At 44.1% G+C, this 20,634-nt stretch overlaps 2 protein-coding genes across 3 annotated transcripts; both read right to left on the bottom strand.

Moving 5' to 3' along the window:
* Nucleotides 1-568: 568 nt before the first annotated feature.
* gapdhs (glyceraldehyde-3-phosphate dehydrogenase, spermatogenic) lies at nucleotides 569-10,875 on the bottom strand. Its single transcript, XM_084709785.1, has 11 exons — nucleotides 10,746-10,875; nucleotides 4,009-4,068; nucleotides 3,648-3,744; nucleotides 2,957-3,063; nucleotides 2,561-2,651; nucleotides 2,235-2,353; nucleotides 2,004-2,085; nucleotides 1,738-1,889; nucleotides 1,403-1,565; nucleotides 1,108-1,205; nucleotides 569-1,014 (listed from the first exon to the last, which is right to left on the bottom strand). The coding sequence occupies exons 2-11, from the start codon at nucleotides 4,035-4,037 to the stop codon at nucleotides 945-947; spliced, it is 1,008 nt and encodes a 335-aa protein (XP_084565911.1). The 5' UTR covers nucleotides 4,038-4,068; nucleotides 10,746-10,875; the 3' UTR covers nucleotides 569-944.
* A 1,025-nt stretch (nucleotides 10,876-11,900) lies between these two features.
* Nucleotides 11,901-19,996, bottom strand: LOC146301315 (potassium-transporting ATPase alpha chain 1). 2 transcript variants are annotated; one of them, XM_084709805.1, is made up of 24 exons: nucleotides 19,985-19,996; nucleotides 19,646-19,768; nucleotides 19,408-19,467; nucleotides 19,095-19,298; nucleotides 18,809-18,922; nucleotides 18,408-18,542; nucleotides 18,082-18,199; nucleotides 17,697-17,965; nucleotides 17,339-17,537; nucleotides 17,101-17,210; nucleotides 16,843-16,977; nucleotides 16,381-16,573; nucleotides 15,897-16,072; nucleotides 15,556-15,692; nucleotides 15,309-15,459; nucleotides 15,052-15,220; nucleotides 14,767-14,921; nucleotides 14,494-14,617; nucleotides 13,595-13,740; nucleotides 13,213-13,346; nucleotides 12,868-12,969; nucleotides 12,369-12,460; nucleotides 12,119-12,183; nucleotides 11,901-12,020 (listed from the first exon to the last, which is right to left on the bottom strand). In XM_084709805.1, the coding sequence occupies exons 1-23, from the start codon at nucleotides 19,994-19,996 to the stop codon at nucleotides 12,155-12,157; spliced, it is 3,087 nt and encodes a 1,028-aa protein (XP_084565931.1). In that variant the 3' UTR covers nucleotides 11,901-12,020; nucleotides 12,119-12,154. The 2 variants fall into 2 exon arrangements, with proteins under 2 accessions (XP_084565931.1, XP_084565922.1); XM_084709796.1 differs by having other exon boundaries at nucleotides 11,901-12,183.
* Between the last annotated feature and the right edge of the window lie 638 nt (nucleotides 19,997-20,634).

Genomic DNA, 20,634 nt, shown 5'->3' with positions numbered 1-20,634 from the left:
ATTCTGCCAAATGAAGGTTCCAGTTGTCACACATCAACGGTTAGTAATATCTGGTATTATAAAACACAAACTAAATTCTCTTAACTCAGTCTACAACGAATCTAAATGGCGTGCAACGTAGACACAAACAAATATATACAATAGTTTTTCACAAATATACAGTTGTGGGTAAAGAGAAGTGCTTACTAAATGTAGTATAAGAGTATGTGCATGGTCCATTAAATTACATGGAAGCCTTACTCTTGATTTTTACATCATCCCAATTACAATAGGTGTGTTCAACTTCATGCAGCGCCGGCGGCGCCGACAGTCAGCTGCAGCCGGCTGCCTTGAAGCTGAGAATGCAATTGGCTGCTTCAAGTCAGCCGGGCTGCCGGCGGCTGCAGCCGACGCCGGCGCTGCATGAAGTCGAGCACACCTAGTGCTCATAAAGGTTTAGTCCTTTCACCTCTATTTGCTGCCATTTATATGAGGGCTTGAGTCTTAGTAGAATGGAATAATTGCTTCATGCCTTGGTCTTCTTATAATTATGAGAGAAATGTAAAAACACAACACAGAAACAAGAGCATTTAATATTTTTCATGTTTATTTGTTATTTTTAGCTGAATTACAGTTACTAGTTTCTCTCAAGAAGTGTAATCATTTAACACCAATAGTACATGGTAACACCCAGTATGAAGACTAGCATAGCAATGCTTAGGGGAGACACAGAAACAAATACTGTCAAGTCAAAACCATTCAGAGAGGAACTGTTTCATAAAGGAAAAACAAACACTCATACACACAGCCTCTTACTAGACATCTGAGAGCCTTTTAAAGAGTGGGGGCTGGGGCTGCTATAGGGTGTGACACTGTGGCTTGACTATGCTGGGACTGTGTGTAAAAGAGGGTGAGGATGGTCCCTTTGCTGGCCTCTGCTCTTGCAGAGTTGGCAAGGCAAGAAGTTACTCCTTGGAATGCATGTACAGCAACAGGTCAGCTACACGGTGGCTGTAGCCAAACTCGTTGTCGTACCTGAGGTGGGGGTAGAGAGAGGAGGAGAGAATGATTAGTGAAAGTTAAAAGACAATGCTTTTTATTTTAGTGTAAGGTGAGTGTGGGACTCACCAGGAAATCAGTTTGACAAAGTTGTCGTTCAGAGAGATGCCGGCTCCAGCATCAAAGATGGAGGAGTGAGTGTCTCCAATGAAATCAGAGGAAACCACCTACAGAGAAAAATGATAAAATTCAAGAAAAAATACTTGCACTACTTACTTTGATATGTAATTGAGTGCAGTCACCTCTTGTCCTATATTTTCCTCTCATGTATATTTCTATATATTCTTTTACTACTAAACATCAAATATACCAACATGAACTACAAGCTGGGGACAAAGTCACAGACTGATTATAAGCAACTCACAGAGTCCTCAGTGTATCCCAGGATGCCCTTCATGGGACCGTGGGCAGCTTTCTTGACAGACTCCTTGATGGCAGCATAGCTGGCGGGCCTGGTCAAACGGCAGGTCAGGTCCACCACAGAAACGTCGGCTACGGGCACTCGGAATGCCATACCGGTAAGCTTCCTGTTTTGCAGAGTGGAAAAAGCTACATGTTAGCATGATGCAGATAGTATGGTAAACTAACTCACAGAATGTCTAGATTTTCTCTTTTCATAGAGATACCACACATTTGATTTCATTGTCTTCTGTACTCTGGCTGTTCTCAGCCAGTGAGCAGTGCATGCTGGGTACTGACCCATTGAGCTCGGGGATAACCTTGCCCACGGCCTTAGCGGCGCCAGTGGACGCAGGGATGATGTTCTGGTGGGCTCCACGCCCATCACGCCAGGCCTTGGCAGAAGGCCCATCTACTGTCTTCTGGGTGGCCGTGTAGGCATGGACTGTGGTCTATAAGAAAGAGCAATGGGTTAACAGACACATAGACAGGTTAAAAAAGATTTACAGACAGGCAAAGTTAACAGGCAAGAGACACATTTAACATTTACAGAAAGATGGGCTCACCATAAGAGCCTCCTCAATGCCAAAGTTGTCCTGGATGACCTTAGCCAGTGGTGCCAGGCAGTTGGTGGTGCAGGATGCGTTGCTGTAAATCCACACAAACAATCTCTTTACAACTCTAATAACATTATCCACTGTCCACAATACACACTGTACTAGGAAGTTTGCTTGCTGTTAGATCTGACAAACCAACATCACGTATTGTTGCTCTGATGGCGGCATTTGTCAACATACCTGACGATGTTCATGCTGGAGGGGTCGTACTTGTCCTCGTTCACGCCCATCACGAACATAGGGGCGTCAGGGGAGGGGGCGGACACCACCACGCGCTTAGCTCCACCCTGGATGTGAGACTGCAGAAACAAAGAAAAAAACAAACACAAAGAATACGTTATGTTTTGCATGTATGCAACTGTGTATAGATGTCCTATTATGGAGTTTGTCCATATGTCATGCAATCTGTTTCTCATAATACATATTAGGATACTTAAATGTACTAATATATCTCTAATACTAGAAAATATATTCATGTGGCTGTGTGTGTTAGCCTGGGTACTTACAGAGGCCTTGTCCACGCTGAGGAACACTCCAGTGGACTCCACTACGTACAGGGCCCCAGAATCTCCCCATGGGATCTCAGCAGGCTTCATACTGGTGCAGAGGAATAGAGAGAGAGAGAGAGAGAGAGAGAGAGAGATAGAGAGAGACAGACAGACAGAGACAGACAGACAGACAGACAGACAGACAGACAGACAGAGGGCAGCAAAGAGTTCATCATTATTTCTCCCAAAAGTTGGACTCATGTTCTGATACATGTGACTGTGATTGCATTCTGCAGCCTGTTGGACAAAAAGAACAACCAAACTGCATGTCAATTACTTCCCACCCATGCTCCCTGCTATCAGCACTGTGTAGATACATGTTTGAGAGGATAAGTGGAACTAGGCTCCACTCACCACTGGAAGACTGAGATTTCCTGGTCATCAACGATCAGCTTGCCACCCTCCTCGCGCACCTCGCCATTGTAACGGCCATGGGTAGAGTCATACTTGAACATGTAGACCTGGGGCAGGGCAGAGCAGAGTTCTGGTGTCAGTATACATTCATGTAACCTCCTGCGTTGCTCCCTAGGTTTTGTTTTCTTTTTGTCATGTATTTTATTCTCATTACGGTTTTATTTTGAAATACTTGCCTTTCCTCTCGTCTCCACTTCCTGCATTGCCTGTGTGGTCCTGCCTGTGTGACTGTCTTCCTGTCCCTCATTATACCTCCCTTCCCAGGGAATTAAGCCCGAGGGGCCCCTCTCTGTCAGTTTGTCTTAGCACCTGTGTGTCTGGAGGCCCAGTGTTATTTCCTCTGAGTCTGAATCCTTGTGATTTCTTAATCCTGCTTTATTTGCAGGACTCTTCTTTTCGCTTACTCCATTTGCATTTGTTTGCTCTGGATTTACTGCTGTGTTCCTGGACATCTCCTTGACCTTTTCCCTTTTGGATTGTATACCTGTGTGACTGACTGCCTTGCCGTGTAACGGACCCTTGCAAGTAAAGACTTTGTTTGAATGATACCCTGCCTTTTGAGTCGTGTGTTTGACCCCTTTTGCGTAGTATCTGTGTTACAGTTAATTGTTGTAGTTAAGTGATCACTCACCATGTACTTCAGGTCGATGAAGGGGTCGTTGATGGCCACGACCTTGATGCCCTTCTGGAGGCAGGCCCTCAGGACCAGGCGGCCGATACGGCCAAATCTGGAGGGGGCAGGAGGGGAGATTAGTTACACTGGGTATGAGTTTTGATGCAATGAGTTTTGAGGGAACTATCAGTAATAAGGGTGTTGTTTGGGAGTGTCTAGCTTTGTGCGTTGGGGGTTGATACCTATAATGCCCACAGGGGATGAATGTGTATTGCAATCCTTTTCTGAACGTGTCAGCGCAAGCGCTTGCATATTTACACTGAGTCGAGGAAGAAATTTGAGGCATTTTAAGTATGTGTGTTACAGTTGAGCTGCTTACCCATTGATTCCAACACAAAGGTCTGACATGGTTGCTGTTGATTGGGTTGTAGTTGTGAACCTGCAATAATATCAAAAAGATTGTCAAAAACGGCACAGTACATAGACAACAATACCAGCACGTTGGGACGAGAGGGCTGAGAAATGGTCATACTGATCTTGAAGGAAATCAAACTCTTACAACAGTTTTCCAAACCTCCCACTGTTGCAAAAGAAACTGTTACTGTTTCAGCAACAAAGTGGCGTCACACTGGCCTTTACTAAATTACGTAACATTAGCTGCAACTAGTGTCATTTAAACAAGGTAGCCTGGTGTCGCAGACACTAGATGGGTTTGGGTGAGTTCGGAGGGGGGAGAGGGAATTGAGGAGGGTGTAGCTGGGGGCTGAGGCTGGATTGTGTGCAGGGTGTGGCTACGTTCCAGAGTGTAACTTAGCAACCACTTGGCTTGGGGAGGCTATTGTCTGCAGGTCTACTTAGCAGGCCAGTCAGAGAAGCTAAGAGCTGTAGTCTGCTCTGGGCTTCCATTCACAAGTCAGATCAGATACGCTCCATTCTGCAGCTCCAGGAGAGAGCGGGGATACACATGCAGCTATGGCCACAACGCTCATCTTTAGTTTGTCTCAACCTGTTAGGATAAAGTAATGTGTCTTCCTGAGCATATAAAAAAAAAACAGATTTTTTTTTCTCAATTCACATCATACTTCTGATGTCAAATTCTTCACTTAAAACTGTAAAGTAAGCACCATCTTTGTTAGGCCTGAATCCAGTCTAATCTTGTTCAGAGTGCAGCAGTATTGGGATTCCTACCCTATCTGACGGGCAAGCTGTAGCCTGTGTGCTGTTGTAGAGGCTGTCTACCTAGTAGCCATGCTTAACATGTAGAGAGGGGTAGTGGGTGTATTATGTAAGAGTAAGAAAGCGAGACAGCACAAGTTGAACAAGAGTTAAACAAAAAGAAGGGCTGGACAAGAGTCAAGTATGTGACCTCCCCTTCCATATAAGGATGGGTCACATGACAGGGAGGAGAAGGTCCAGCTGGAACACAGGAAGTGGACCTCGTAGAACGCATTATTGTGGACATGAGACATTTCCTGCTTGCTGATATTTGGAGAACTGTATTATAACCTATTAGTCTGAATAGTTGACCCAAGTCATAATCTTAATTGTGAACTAAATATTTTTCGTAGTTAAATGTTAGGACATTTTTTATGTGATTTTTTTTCTGGAGGTAATACCCTACTGAGCTGATTTATTAAATAAATTCAGGTATATCTTAAAACACATTGTTTAAGGCTCCCATCCCTTGGTCAACAAATGCTACTGTTGCAATAATCAGGAAATACTACCTTCCTTATTTCATGCCTTCTTCCTTCCCTATTCCCTTAATACAACAAACTACTGTGGTTGACATTCAATAATTACACAATTTTATCTGCAGAGATTTGGTACAACTGATCTACAGCACATGGGAACACACCTTAATTTCAAAGAAGCCTTAATTCCTTCTGTTGTAAACATCAAGGATTACAATTAACTCTATGCTTGACCCAAACTGATTGCAGTGAATTGCATGAAAGGCTCTACCTGTCTACAGGCGTAGTGAGAGAGAGCTGGCCCAGTCCAAGCCGACTGTAGGCTGGTGATCCAACCTTTATCAAGGATATTGAATCCCTAGTAAACTGATGCCAAAAAGAATAATAGCCTATAGCATTCTTAGGCACTTCTAGCCAGACAGGGACCATGGATGAAGTTTGTATCCTCTTTTAGCCTTTCCCCAGACAGGAACTGAAAATGGTTGGCTGAACTAAACCCATCCAATCCATAGGGCATACAGAACTATCAGATAATATGGTCCATGTCTCTGAATGTCAGACTGGTAGGGAAACAGCCTGTGGGCAAGAACACTGCGACACTTTGCACCAATCAATGTAGCACTTTGGAAAGTCAACCCTGACCATTTCCAACTTGTCTGGCACATTGTTAATTTAAACCAGTCTGGATGTTAGTGACTACTGATCCTAGTTCTGATCTAAATTACATCAAGGACAACTATAATCTTTTGTTCAGTGAATTTATCAGAGGTCACCTGGATGTGGGGTTGTCAACCTAATTTGTCGTCTGTCTGGCAACCAGTTTGAAGAGCCACGTGAGGGTTTTTCCAGTCCCTGCTTTTCCTCACTCAGCACAAGGCAAACTGACATGACAATAGATTCATCTAAAACCAAATGGTCTGCTACTGCTTTCAGCTACTGTGTTTGCCCTTGGGGGACTTGAGTTCACAACCTTGTTAAACAGAATGAGGCCTTTTTAATTTCTGTCTTTCGACATAAATTTGACAAACTAAAAATGTGAGCATTTTTTTTATGTTTCGTCTCCTAATTCATGCAAGCAACCATGCACTGTTTTAGTTGGTAGGATGCTCAGGATTGCCCTTGTAACTGTTAGGGTGTATCGTTAGAGATCCTGATAATCTCCTAATCTGTGCCTGAGTGTGTTGGTACCTGAGTGTGTGTCTGGTGTGTGTGTGTGTGTGTGCGCGCGCGCCACTGCTTTGACACTGTACTATCCCAGCGGGCTTATCCTAATCTGCTCACTTCCCCGGTAGTCTTTTTAAAGGGCCCCATGATGCACTGCGCCAGGATTGACAGTGTCCTAACTGAACCGGCAAATGACTGAATCCTCCAGTGACAATCACATGACCTGAGTGGCATCTGTGCCTCAGCTGCAGTGTCATGAGCACGAAGCTGTTACTATAGTAACAGTAACTATAGCTGCTGCACTGTACGCTGCCTCGTTTGCTACTGATTCTTTAGATTTTTACAAAATCCTTTAGAAATGTCCTTTGTCTAACCCAGGGAACTGCTGTTGTGTTATGGCATCCATTTTCTGCTCTTCTCTCTGCAGTGGCCACACTAGCATACAAGGTGACCCTAATGTGGAGGATGATGGGAGGAAAAGGGGAGAAAGAAAGAGAGCGCTCTATGTCATCATGTTCTCACATTTCCCCCTCTCTCTTTTGACATTCTGCCCACACCATCCCTCTGTTTTTCTCAGCTGTAGTCTATCCCCCATTTTCCCTACCTCCATTTTGTTGTATAGAACAGACAAGCCTATTATGGTCTCGTGATCTTCTGCAGAAAATATTTGTTCATCTCTTTTTAGTCGGCAATTGGTTGATGTTCAGACCACCCCCCTATTTTTGCAAGAAAACTGTAGGCCGACTAGCAATGCAACCCTTTGTTCAGTGTCCAGTCAATACTCAATCCTAGAATCTATTGTGTATGTAATTCATATTAGATAGAAGCTCTCTATCAAGATGTGAGGGCAGTGAATGCAGCATATTGTAGCGGGGTAGGTCGGCCTGGTGAGAGCATGGTGCTGACTAATTACAAACCAGTCCAGCAGAGACCAGAGACAGATGGCTTCTGTGTTCGAGCCTGGTTATCCAGCCTACCTTTATCTATGGCTCTACTTTAATACTCTGTACTGACTTCATACCACAGCAGAGTTTTACATCAGAGTTATTACGCAAAATAATCGTGTTAGGTGAGCATCCCCCATGCATCTCCACTTTAAGCAACACACCCACAGTGATACAGGGAATGACAGAAGAGTGCTTTGGTGTTGTGTCCTTTCTACTGGAGTGCTGTCCCTCCACACAACATACTGATGGACATTGTGTCATATCCCATTTTGTAACTTCTTTCTGCAGTCCAGGTCATGCTGATTAATCAAAAGAGAGTTACTGGGGTAGCCGCACCAGGTACACTGCTGCAGACACCCCTCCCAGCCTCTTTACTGTACCACCCTCTGTGAGCCCTGTCCTAGTTCCGAGGTCCCTCGTCCTCTTACTCTCCCCTCCCATGCCCTACCCCTCCGTAGGTACACTAACGCTTGGCTGTGCTGGGGAGACCAGGGTGCCAGCATCCTACACTAACTGGGTCAGTCTCCCCAGACCCACAGATACCCACTCAGGCAGAAACATTCATGACAATGGGACTAAAATAGACAAACCGCAGGAGAGCAGCAACGGCATTCACTGATCGGCGTTACTCGTCTTTTATTAAAATGTTAATCCGTTGGTGCGGGCTTGTTTTTACAACCAAGAACGACCCATTGTAGTATATTCTTCCTTTAGGCAAGGCATTTCACTGTTTTTACAATTACAACAAAATTGTAAAACAGAGCTGAGAAGAGAGTGAGTTTGAGTGAAGAGCAACAGGGACCACTCCGTTGAGGTGAGAGACTGGCAGCCATTTTGAAAGAGTGCTGTGTCATAGCCACCATTAACACACACAGGAAGAGATGGAGGAGGGGGGGGGGAGGTGCACGTACGCTGACAATAATGCAACAGGCTGTTACAGCAAAGTAAACAATATGCTAGTGTTTGATCAGTAAGTATGTCTTGATCTAAATGTCAATTTTTACCTGGATTTTGAGGAGGGAGAGTGTCTTAGAGACCGGAGGAAAACATATGTAAAAGACAGGAAGAGAGAGAAAATGCTGCGGACAGAGAGAGCAGGAAGAGAGAAGCATGCAGCTTGACACACCCACAACCTCGTTCTAGCGCAAATAAAGTCCTCTATGGCAGCTCAGTAGTTTTCCATTGGAGAGTTGAATGGCTGATGGTGGGTGAGCCAGGTATTTTCTCTCTACTAAGATGTCATGTAGGTGCCACGCCCCTTGCCCACATAGCAACTGCTCATTGACTGCAGATATCCTTGCTATCTTATAATCTTGCCGCCTCAATTTATCAGTAGCATGCTTACAGTAGTAGGTGGACTCTTCCCCAAGCCAATGAGAAAACTCTGAATCTAGGAGGCTTTAGTTGCAGCCTCACTGTGCTCTAGTTACGTCAGCAACCCAGTGTTACATCACAGTGGACCACTTGTCAGTTACAGTCACAAACCATCACGTCACTAGATAAAATAAGAAGATAAAGACTTAATGTCCATTAAATTAAAATAAAATGGACAATCCTGTCCATAGCCGAGCTTCAATTGCCTTTGTCAGCTGCTGTGAAGGCCGAGCCAGCAGCAATCTGTGGTGTGGTTTGGAGCACAGTAACCTGATGCAGAGTAACCTTGGCTTCCCAGACATATTGACACACCCCCTATTCTTTTCTGGACAACATGCATGATTCAATAAGTTGCAGTGTCACACTGCAGTGGCCCAGCCCCATACCCCCACCCCCTTAGGAGCAACATTTGGGCCTACAAGTTTGAGAAAAAGGAATCCTGATGGCCGTGCATTGAAAACTATAGGTTAGCGATGCTACCCCACACGTTCTATTCACGATGCATCAGTTATAGTATGTCAAGTGCAATCGTGATGGTAAAATAAAATGGAGAGGACAGTCTCCATGGCAACCTCAAAGTGATGGAGAGTTTATGCCATATAAGGGCATTGGGATGTGCATAAGCTCACCCATAGAGATTGTAAGAAGAAACTGAGTCAGAGGGGGATTTTGTATACATATTCAGAGTACTTTTATGAAAGGGAAATACACCAGCTAGTTTCTAAATCTACAGCACATACTGCTCTGTTGCAGTGAAACCTGCGCAAAGGCAACTCGACTCTGCGCACGTTAGGTCAAGTTGAATAGATAGGTCTGTCATCAGGGAATCCAAATTACTTCCCAACAATGGCACGCATTTATTAAGTTGCCCATTTCCATTCATTTAGACGTCTACTTGCAAGATTGTCGAATATAGTATCATCGACAATATTACAACATTCCCCAAATTACATTATGAGGAGAGTATGATGCTTCATGGCTACGGACGAGCTTATATGACCTTAAGTGTGATACGACCTTCAGCAGCGGCCGGATGACGACCAGACGGGCCGGAACCTGTTACTCTTAGTCGTATTCTTTTCAGCAATTTGTTGTAGTTTATATGCCCAGGCTATAGATTATTCAACACAACGATCTTAATTTCTTACGTGTAAAACCGGTAAGCTACATAACCATATTATGAAGCGGATAGAAAATGAGAGTAGGCCTCCATCTAGTAGGGCCTACATCCTATTTGACACGACTTAGGCTGAGTCGTAATAGCCCATATATTAATATTCAGTCATCATTTCCTAACCTACTGTACATTCCAGAATGCTGTGACTGACGCAAGACAATAATTCATAGGAAGGTGGTAGTGAGGCACGTAGCTGCATAAACTATTTCCTGTAAAACTCCTGCCATTTTTTACTATTTCCACTTGCATCTATACAACTACAATCCACAGGATTGGATATCCACAGGATATTGTTTAATTATATGATCAGCAACGAATTGTTTAAGGAGTTTCTCGCAGCCGGTTCTTCCGCAATATGCATCATTACGAGCTGCCACTGCTGTCACGTTACCTCGGCACTGGACATTTTGCATTCATATAAATGATGAATACACTCTTCTACTGTAAAGACGATGTTAGATACTTGAATAATAAAAACATATTAATGTACAGAACTTTATCAAACAAGTCCTTTTCGGAGAAATTATTAAGAAATGATAGCCTATGGTTATTACACAACCGCCTAGGAGGCCTCGACCGCATCCTTCCAAACCTTCAACCCGCCCCCATCATCACGCCATTCATTGTAGAGAAAACTGCGCAAGTTTAGCTATAATGAGCACTTGAACAAAATAAAACTCAATGTACCGACTGCTAGATAAATAAGTACGTGATGTGAACGTATTTAAGGTACCAGATGAGTCCAGTGACTATCGCTTACCTTTGCGGTGAGATGCTGCAGTGTCTGGACGAGGTAATGGAACTCCCTACCGAATTTATAGAGGACACGTGCACTGGTCTAGTCGCCCTGGAAACGTGACGTCACACTTTCTTCTACCAGTGGTGAGGACGGAGACAGAACGAGGAGATAGTCACGGATACCACTTTGAGCACGAGCAATAGAACCCTGTTGCTTCCGTGGGCGAATCGGGTAGGGGAGGGTTGGGCGGCGTTTCTAAGGGACAACTATCGTGAAACCGGGAGAATGCCAGAGGTAGAAGGATGGCCTATACATATTGTAAATGATAACATTTAAACGTGAAATAGAATTCTAGATGTATTACCACGTAGCATGCAATGAAAGTTAACGTAAGCCCAAAATTGAAGCTTAGTAGGATCTGGCTAGCTGAAGAATATCCTTTATTTATATAACACAGAAATGGCCTGCAGTAAACTTGGCCTATCATCATTTGTCTCTGCGCCGCTGGGCGTCGGGCCTAACAACACCCTGGAACCCGTACATTATTGACGATAAAGCACTGCCTCTCGTACTATATTGCTTAGTTGAATAAGTGACGGTGTCTTTGGAATATGGCAATCTATCCTCCATCAGCATTGTCTAGTGTAGGGCGTGACAGATGACGCGTGTCTGAGGAAACCTCGTACGTGACCATTCTGATTCACATAATTTGTCGATCTGCTAAGTACAGACCAGCTTTTAAGCCTACTCTCCTCTCATGAAAAGGATGCGAAGGAACTCAATATATGTATCACGACCAAAATTGCAATAAGAGTAGTCATCCAAACAGAACACGATCAGTTACAGCTTGCTAAGCATCCAAAACAATTTATCATGTTTACCATTTATTGAATGATTTTCTGTTAGCCTACGTTAATTGCGCCATCGTGTGGCTAAACCTATAAATGACAAATCGAGAGACATTTTCCAGAGACATGTTCACCTTGTCCTACTAGATTTGTCTAGGGTAGTTAATAAGAGTATGTGGAAGGGAGCAACGCTTTGAAATGAGCAAAACCCTGGCATGGGTTCTGCTTTAGAATCCAGCGGAGTCATTTAATAGTATTCTAGAGTTAGGAAAAATGTTGCAAGCCATTGCTGTTGTCTGCTGGAAATTAATTAGTTAAAAGTCTGATGGATATATCACTCAGTTTATTAGTACAAATACATGTGATTTCACGTTTTCACGTTCAAGGTTTTTGGCTGGACGATTTCTGTCTTGGACACAAATCATAATCATGAATATGGTGCTGGCACCTATGGAAGAAGAAACACTTGAATACTGGACCACTATGAACATTAACACTACTCTTATTCACACATGACTTGATTGTTTGAGTGTAGTGACTTAATACCGTAGGACCTAATAAAAAGACACCTGAGTATGGCTCTCAGTAGTATAGCTCCTGGTCCCACCAACCTGAGGAAATGGAAATTATGAATATTAGAAGTGAATGCTGTGTGGATGGATATAATAGGTGGTATAGATGAATAGCTGGTTAAATAGACATATTTATAATTAATTGGATGACTAAATGGATGAATGGGTGGATTGATAGGTTGGTGGGTAGAAAGGCAGGAGGATGGCGAGATGGCTAGACTCACTTCCTGGATATCGTCTCACTCCCAGTTTTCTGATCTCGTCATAAACAAAGATTAGAATTCCATATGGCACTGGAACAAACCACCATTGAACCCTGCAAACGTAGTCAAATTAATCAGTTATAATGACACAAAATCTGTTATATTTACAGAATATGTATTCTATTTAGTGTTCAATTGTACAGTTTGTGTAAACATTTACATCAGCCATTTTTTTTTCATTTACTGTAATATGCTTTCATCCGACATGCAAGTATATCCAAGTGCATGTAGAAATTACAGTAGAAGATCAAGGATCTGAAATGCATGGTTATACGGTATTTTGGTGGTCAGAGTCAATTAACAGTCTGTATTTGCAAGCCACATTGCAAATTAAACCACAACAGGTGTGTTTTTTTTTGCCAGATCATGAGTCATGGATCATGAATACAAAGTGTAATAGGCATGGATGAGGGTTTTTACCAAGATGGTCAAGGTGTAGGGTGAACAGTGTGATGTGTACCTGATGGGCATGAAGTTGAAAATGTTTGGCATCCCCGGGCAGTAACACAACAGGTTACCCAAAAGCAGCTGGAATACGATAGCACTCACTAGAACCTTGTTCCTGTCAAATGGAAAAATAGATCAAGAAAAAACATCTGTTCATTTCCAAACTATAATAAAATACAGACAGTACTGTAAACAAATATATAACAAGAATGTTTGACTGTAGGCTAACTTTGCACAAGTTCATTAGCTTATTAAATTCTTCTTATTTTAAAAACCTTTGGAATTACATACATGAATGATCCATTCAGTCCACAGTTTGAATTGGCTTGTTTATAATATGTACTGAAGCAATACTGACCTGAACAAGCCCTGCTGAAAGACCGACAGGCGACGGGTCTTCCTAATAAGGACATCTGAGATCTGGCAGATCTCTATACTGACGAAAAAGACTGTGTAACAAGTGTATTGCTGGTAGAGCCGCTGGCTAAAGGTCTGAGGAAAAAGGAGAAATAGGCAGATCACAAAAATAGAAGGAGAAAGGAAGAAATTATTAGGATTAGGAAGAGGAGGGTGAGGGATACACTCTTGTTGACAATATAACAAGAGTCCCCCTGGAAGTAGACAAGCTGTCTGTAGATATAAAGACAAGCTGGACAAGGTGAGGAGGGTTAAAACGAGGGAGACGAGAAAGAAAAGAAGGGAATAAGAACACAGAACTGAGTTTACTTTCAGACACATACCCATTCCTGGCCATAGCTGTCCTGGACGTCCTGCAGGTGAGTATTCTCCCACTGGGACCGGAGGCCAACGCACAGCAAGGGGTACCATCCTTCCTGCGCCATGGCAGTAAAGTAATCTGTAAAGCCTGCAAAGGACTGGATCGCTCCTGAGGAGGGGGAGAGAAGGGGAGAGAGGAGACATGATAATAGGCTCTGTTGATTCAGAGACATGGAAACGCACTCACACACATAGACATAATAAAGAGTAGACGCTGCATTGGCTGCTGGGCGCGAGAAATTGCGGCCGCCATCTTGGAAAGGGAAAATTCCTAGTTGCTTAGCATCAGAATAAACAAGATACCAGCACTGTGCTGCATATTCCTGCTCAAATCGGCGGACAATCGCAAACAGGACTCGGGGGGTTACTTAAGTAATGTAATGTTGAAAATAAAATTTAACATTACCATCCTGTTGGTTTTATTTTGTGAAAAGAATAACCATGTTGTGTATTATAGCTACATGTATGACTTTTGCAGCAAATCAAACCGCGTGAAAAAAATCAGTTTGGTATTCAGTTTGGTATGATTAATTAAATGTGCTGACAGCTCATTGCCCCAGCCAAACAGATTACATTGAGTGGAGCGGTTGACCTTTCCAAGATGGCGGCCCCACGGCTCGTCAGCGCCAGTAGACAGTAGCGGTCGATGCGGCGTCTACTCTTTATTATGTCTATGCTCACACACATATACAGTTGTACATTCATGTTGTCTTGACATCCCAGCAAGTTACCCTTGAGCAGGTTATTTCTGACACGAAGATTATGAATGCACATGCAGTGCTCCAGTTGTGCACAGTTTGTTCTGTAGGTACATGATTTGTATGTAGATGTGATATACACAGAAGGAAGTATGACCTCTAACCTATCTGGAAGTAGGAATAGGCAGCCAGCGCTTCGTTGACCAGCCTATCCCTGCGTGGGTTCCTGGGCTTCAGATTCATGATGTCACTCTCTGCCTTCTCATAAGCGAGTGAAACAGAGGGGTACTGTGGAATTGGAAAGGACAAGACAAGGATTGGCCTTACAGTCCAGAGAGCCTTCATACTGTAGATTTATGCAGCATATGAGAAGGGAGGAGGGGATGTGTATTGAGCCAATGACAAGTGAGAGGGGGGGGGAGAACGTAGAGACTTACAATGTCAGTGGCCAGTTCGATGAAAAGGATGGTGATGCAACCGAGAGGAAGAGGTACACTGACGGTGATGTAGATGAGGTAGGGAGTGAGCTCAGGGATGTTCTTGGTCAGGGTGTAGGCGATGGATTTCTTCAAGTTATCAAAGATCAGACGGCCTAAGGGTTTAGAGGAGGTGCACGCGTTACCATAAGGACCTGAACCAGGCTCAAACACACATACACACGCATAACTACACACACGTACGTACATGCACAAGTACACACACACACACACACACTGACTCACCCTGCTCCACCCCGGTGACAATGGAGGCAAAGTTGTCATCCAATAGGATCATGTCTGCTGCATTCTTGGCAGCATCAGAACCGGCTATTCCCATAGCGATACCAATGTCTGCCTTCTTTAAAGCTGGAGAGTCATTGACACCGTCCCCTGTCACTGCCACAATGGAACCCTGGATGGGAAGAGGCAGAGGAGTTAAAGTACATGTGTGTGTGTGTGTGTGTGTGTGTGTGCAGTTAGTGCACAGCTGTGTGCCTCACCAGGCGTTGGCAGCTTTCTACAATAATGAGTTTCTGCTGGGGGGAGGTTCGTGCAAACACCATCTCCGGATGATTCCTCAGAGTGTCATCCAGATCCTCACTGCTCATTTCTTTCAGTTGGCCCCCACTGATCACACATGCCCGTGCATCCCTGCACCCCAGGTAGACGCATACACACAATTACATTACAGAAGGATACACATGCGCATGCAGGGAGAAGTTAGGGAAATGTGTGGCAGAAACTGACCTCTTGTTGACCTGCTCCACAGGGATACGTTTCCTGGCAGCAATGTCCTCCACTGTCTCACTTCCCTCTGAGATGATCCCCACGTTTGCCGCTATGGCCTTTGCAGTGATTGGGTGGTCTCCAGTCACCATGACAACCTGCCAAGGTAAGGTGTGTTGCCATAAGAGTGTGGAGTGTGTGTACTACTTGGAACTGAAAGGCTTGAAACTGAAAATCTGTCTGATAATATTGTGTAACTACATATACAAATGTTATGCCCCCCCCACCCTTGCTCCCCCACCACCCTTGCCCCCCACACTCCCCACCCTCCCACTCCTCTGCTCCTTCCCTCCATCTCGTACCCGGATCCCAGCTGTGCGACACTTCATGACGGCATCTGGCACTGTGGCGCGGGGTGGGTCGATCATGGAGATGAGACCAGCAAAGCATAGGCCTGAGGTGGTGAAATTCATCTCATCTGAATCGAAGTGGAAACCTCTGGGAAACTCCTTCTCATTCAGGTAGATGTGACAGAAACCTGTAGGCAGCAAATACAATTATCGACAAAATACAGTCATTTTACATCCGTCCGATAAGTCCGATTTCCTAACCACTCAGCCATCTGACTCCCCGAGGAGACAGTTTACTCCTATGCTGTATGGAGTTAGATAACAAATATCCTCCTTCCCCACCTCAGCCACCACTTTTCCCAAGTCTTCCCACTTCTCCAGGTCTCTCTTTCCAAAAGATTTTCATCCCTCCCTTCAATACCCTCCCCCTGACAACCCTTCAGCACTTATTCTCTATCAGGGCCTTTCCTGGCCCTGATAGAGAATGAAGCCTCACCCAGCACTCTCTCCCCTAGGCTCCCCAGGTCCATGTATGCAGTTTGGAAGGCCTCTTTCCATTGCTCGTCCAGAGGCAACTCCTGGCCTTTGATTAGGATGGTTGAGCAACGCTCCAGGATCCTCTCTGGGGCTCCCTTCATCACCAGCAGGTAGCGCAAGTCGAGGGGGTCTTCCAGCTCATGTACTGACAGCTACTCACCACCAGAGGGAGTAGGGGAGGGAGAGAAAAGGAAAAAAAGAGGTGGGTGGAAAAGAGGGGAAGTTTTCTTTTTTTCTTGTTGAGTTCTTTAAATTAATCATTTACTCAGCTGCTTCTGCCAATATTTATAAAACCTACCCCCTGATCTTGATCTGTTATGTGAATCAATGTGAAAACATATTTACTCATACAATTCTTGTAACAAGTTGTCATAGATTTGTTTCTCAATGTTAACCAAATGTTCCATGTTAAATGTTTTACCTGGAACTTGTTTGTGGAATTGAAAGGAATCTCCACTGTTTTCTTGAACCGCTCTCTGTATTCTATTATGTTACCTATTGTCAGCTCAGTAAACTTCAGCAGGGCCGTTTCAGATGCATCGCCCACCACTATTCTCTGTGATGTAGGAGAATGAGAAATAGCGTTTACATGTATATGTTTATACTTTTTCCAGTGATGGAGTTAGTGATATAAGAGATCGTCAGATAATCTACTAGCTTTAAGTCTACATCCACTTACCCTTGGAATAGGCAGATTCTCTTGATTGGGTTTGAAGACGGCTCTGTTACACAACGCTGCCACCCTTCCCAAAGCACGCCAGGTCTCTGACGATTGGTCAAAACTCTGTCCTGACAGGCCAATGAGAAAGAACAGTTGTGAACTAATCTCATGTTTACAAATACATTTTGAATCTCTCCATCTCACAAATGTCACCTTCATAACAGAGAACACGACACCTGAATCCATGGATTCTAACCTGACTGATCTTCTGTGGTGTCGGCAGCGTGTATCGTGTTGTCGAACCACAGGTGGGCTACAGTCATTCGGTTCTGTGTGAGGGTTCCAGTTTTGTCTGAGCAGATGACTGAGGTAGAACCCAAGGTCTCCACGGCTTCCAGGTTTTTCACAACACAATTTTTCCTGGCCAGACGCTTGGCAGTCAAAGACAGACAGACCTGGGGGCGAGAGAAACAGGTGCTAAAGTCAAGGCGAGAGACACCATGGAGGGACCAGTGTAATATTGACAGTTGTGCCTTTTAAAAATAGGGCCCCTCACACCAACACTTTGGAGAAACCAGCAACACTGGAGGAACCCATATGTGTTGGAGACTCACAGTAACAGTAGCCAGCAGACCCTCGGGGACATACGCCACCACAATTGCCATGAAGAAGATCATGGCTTCCAAGAAGCGGTAGCCAATAAACATGGCCACCACAAAGAAAGTGAAACCAAAGAAGATGGCCAGCCCAGCAATGATGTCAACAAAGTGCTCAATCTCTATGGCGATGGGAGTCTTCTCATTGCCGACACCTGATGCTAAGGTGGCAATGCGCCCAATAATGGTGCGGTCTCCTGTATTGATGATGATGCCAGTGGCCACGCCTGGAAGAGGGACAAGGGAAGGTAATGGATATTTAAATATGCGTGTGTGTGTGTGTTTGAAAGAGAGAGAGAAGGAGAGAGAAAGAGAGAGGTGTAATTGAGATAGTGTCTGTAACCTTCCAGGCAAGTGGTGGAGAAGAATGCAATGTTCTTGGTCTCCAAGGGGTTCTCGTGGGTACACTCTGGTGTTTTTGACTGGGGTTCTGACTCTCCTGTCAGGGATGAGTTGTCCACCTGAGGGGAACATGGAACATGGAACATCTTACATGCACCACAACACAGTAACAAACTAGGTTGGGTAGACAGACAGATAGATAGATTGTTGGATGGAGGGATGGATGTAAGGATAGATAGATGGATTGGAGTAGAACGAGACAGTAGATAAATAGATATTTTATTTGTCACACATGGAAACTGTGTGATCTAGGTGTGAGTCACCTACCTTACAGCCATGTGAGGTGATAATGCGTATGTCAGCTGGCACACGGTCACCACCCTTAATCTCCACCAAGTCTCCCACCACCAGATCAACGGCATTGATCTCATTCTTTTGCCCGTCGCGGATCACTAGGGCTTGCTACAGGGCATGAGCAAAGCAGGCAGTACACAACATAGAAACCAAAAATACACAAAAGGAAATTTATGTAAATTCAAGATAAAATATTATGCTGAACTTCTCATAATGTACATAAATATACATCTTCATACTAATTAATGCTAACGTGTCTGTATTTCAATACATTCTTGTGGTGAAAGGGGTCAAATCAGACTGGGATATATTGTCAAAATAACACAGTTTGCTTTCAAATCAACAAATGCTTATTTTCTCCGGGCAGATTTTACCTGTGGCACCAGGTTCTTGAAGCTGGCGATAATGTTAGTACTCTTGAACTCCTGGTAGTAACCAAAGCATCCTGTCACCACCACAACAGCTATTAAAGTAATCGCTAGGTACAGCTAGTTAGGTTGAGGGAGAGAGAGGTGGAAAAGAAGAGAAATGCTTGTCTTACAATGACATTTTAAACAACACATTTCTAATGGTGTAATTTATGGTCCCTTCAGTAGCACCCCCCCCCCCCCCCCCCCCACCACCTCCCCCAACCCCTCGCATTCCCCCTCAACTCCTCACGTCGTCAAAGCTGGTGAGGTTTCCTCGACTGAGCTCAATGCCGAAAGCGATGAAGCAGATGGCCGCTGCCACCCACATCAGACACTGCAGGCCCCCGGCCAGCTGTCGAGCAAATTTCACATACTCTGGTGTACCTTTGGGGGGCTTCAATGCATTAGGGCCATCCCTCTCCTGAACCTGTTTTACAATGGTGGTGGTCAGGCCCTGTAGCAGAGGGGAAGAAGAAGAGAGAAGCAGATAAGTTTGTTTGTGTGCCTGGAGAGGATTATAAATATATGTATATTACTGTATATATATTTAGTACATCTATTACCTTGGTAATACTTGTGGTGTACCTAATCTCCAACTCTTCAAGAGCTATCTGATGGTCATCCTGTGAAGCCACAGGACAGACATTTTGATGTTAGTTCTACATGTATGAGCTTATGGGCATTGTAACAACTGACATCATCTCCGAGTAGCCTCTTATTGTTTTCATGTCAATCTTCAAGAGTAATAATCAATACATTTCCAATATTCTTATGTTTTGCTCTGAATGGCTCTCCACCTACTGTATCCATCTCTTTCTTCATGCCCTCCAGTCTCTCCTTCTTCTTCGTTTTTTTATTTTTCTTGATTTCGACATCCATCTTGTCACCCATCTTGTCCATCTCCACAAACATATCATAGTCTTTCTGACAGACAGATAGATAGACGCACAGACAGGGCAACAGACAGGCAGACATTTCAGAAATCATACAGCGGTTACATCTGTAAAAAAATAGATTTTAAAAAACCCTCCTTTGAAGAAACTCAACCCTAAAACAGGAATTCTTGGGGTAAGTTCTTTGAGGACATGATACTGGTTCTTTAAACATAAAACCAAATAAATAATAAAACATTTTTTTTACCCCTTTACTCATGGTTGCTGGCCGTCCGAAGGAGTCTCCGTCCAGATCAATAGAAGTCCAAACCCCCGAAATCTTGGCGGCCTCTTAGATCCACACCAAAGTTTTTTTTAGCTCCTCTGTCTCCAACTCCCTCGACCAGGACTGTTCTGCATGGCTAGCCTTATATACCACCCCACTCTATAACACACCTGTTGTACCCTCCCAACTTTATACTGATGCATGCAGTGGCCAATGTCACCCCTGCCCAAGACACGCACACACACTCACAGACACACGCACACAACTTGTACTTGTAGAATTGATATCTAATCTTAACCAGCACGTTTCTACACTGACTGATAAACTGAGTCACTGTAAAAGGTAAATGTCATTGCAATGTCATTAACGCTGTAGGCAGGTTAATATCACCAATGTCACTCTCAAATACCTCTTTACGTTTAACTATCACTTAAGTTTCTTAATGCTGTCTTTTCCTGGTAAACAACTGAAATGCACTGGACAAAACAATGAAACAAGTATTTTAATGATGTTGACAGTTGTGGACAGGTTCAGGGTAAGATCTGTTAGACAGCAGGGGAGGTAGAGGCGGATTTATAATAGGAATTATAAGTAAATGTCTGCCTGTGATAAAATCCTCCACACTGGTCATA

This window comes from Hypomesus nipponensis, chromosome 2 (assembly GCF_054491055.1).
Source record: "Hypomesus nipponensis isolate SF chromosome 2, ASM5449105v1, whole genome shotgun sequence".
NCBI lineage: Eukaryota > Metazoa > Chordata > Actinopteri > Osmeriformes > Osmeridae > Hypomesus > Hypomesus nipponensis.
The sequence above is the reverse complement of the archived record's forward strand: the minus strand, read 5'-3'. Positions and strand labels throughout refer to the sequence as shown.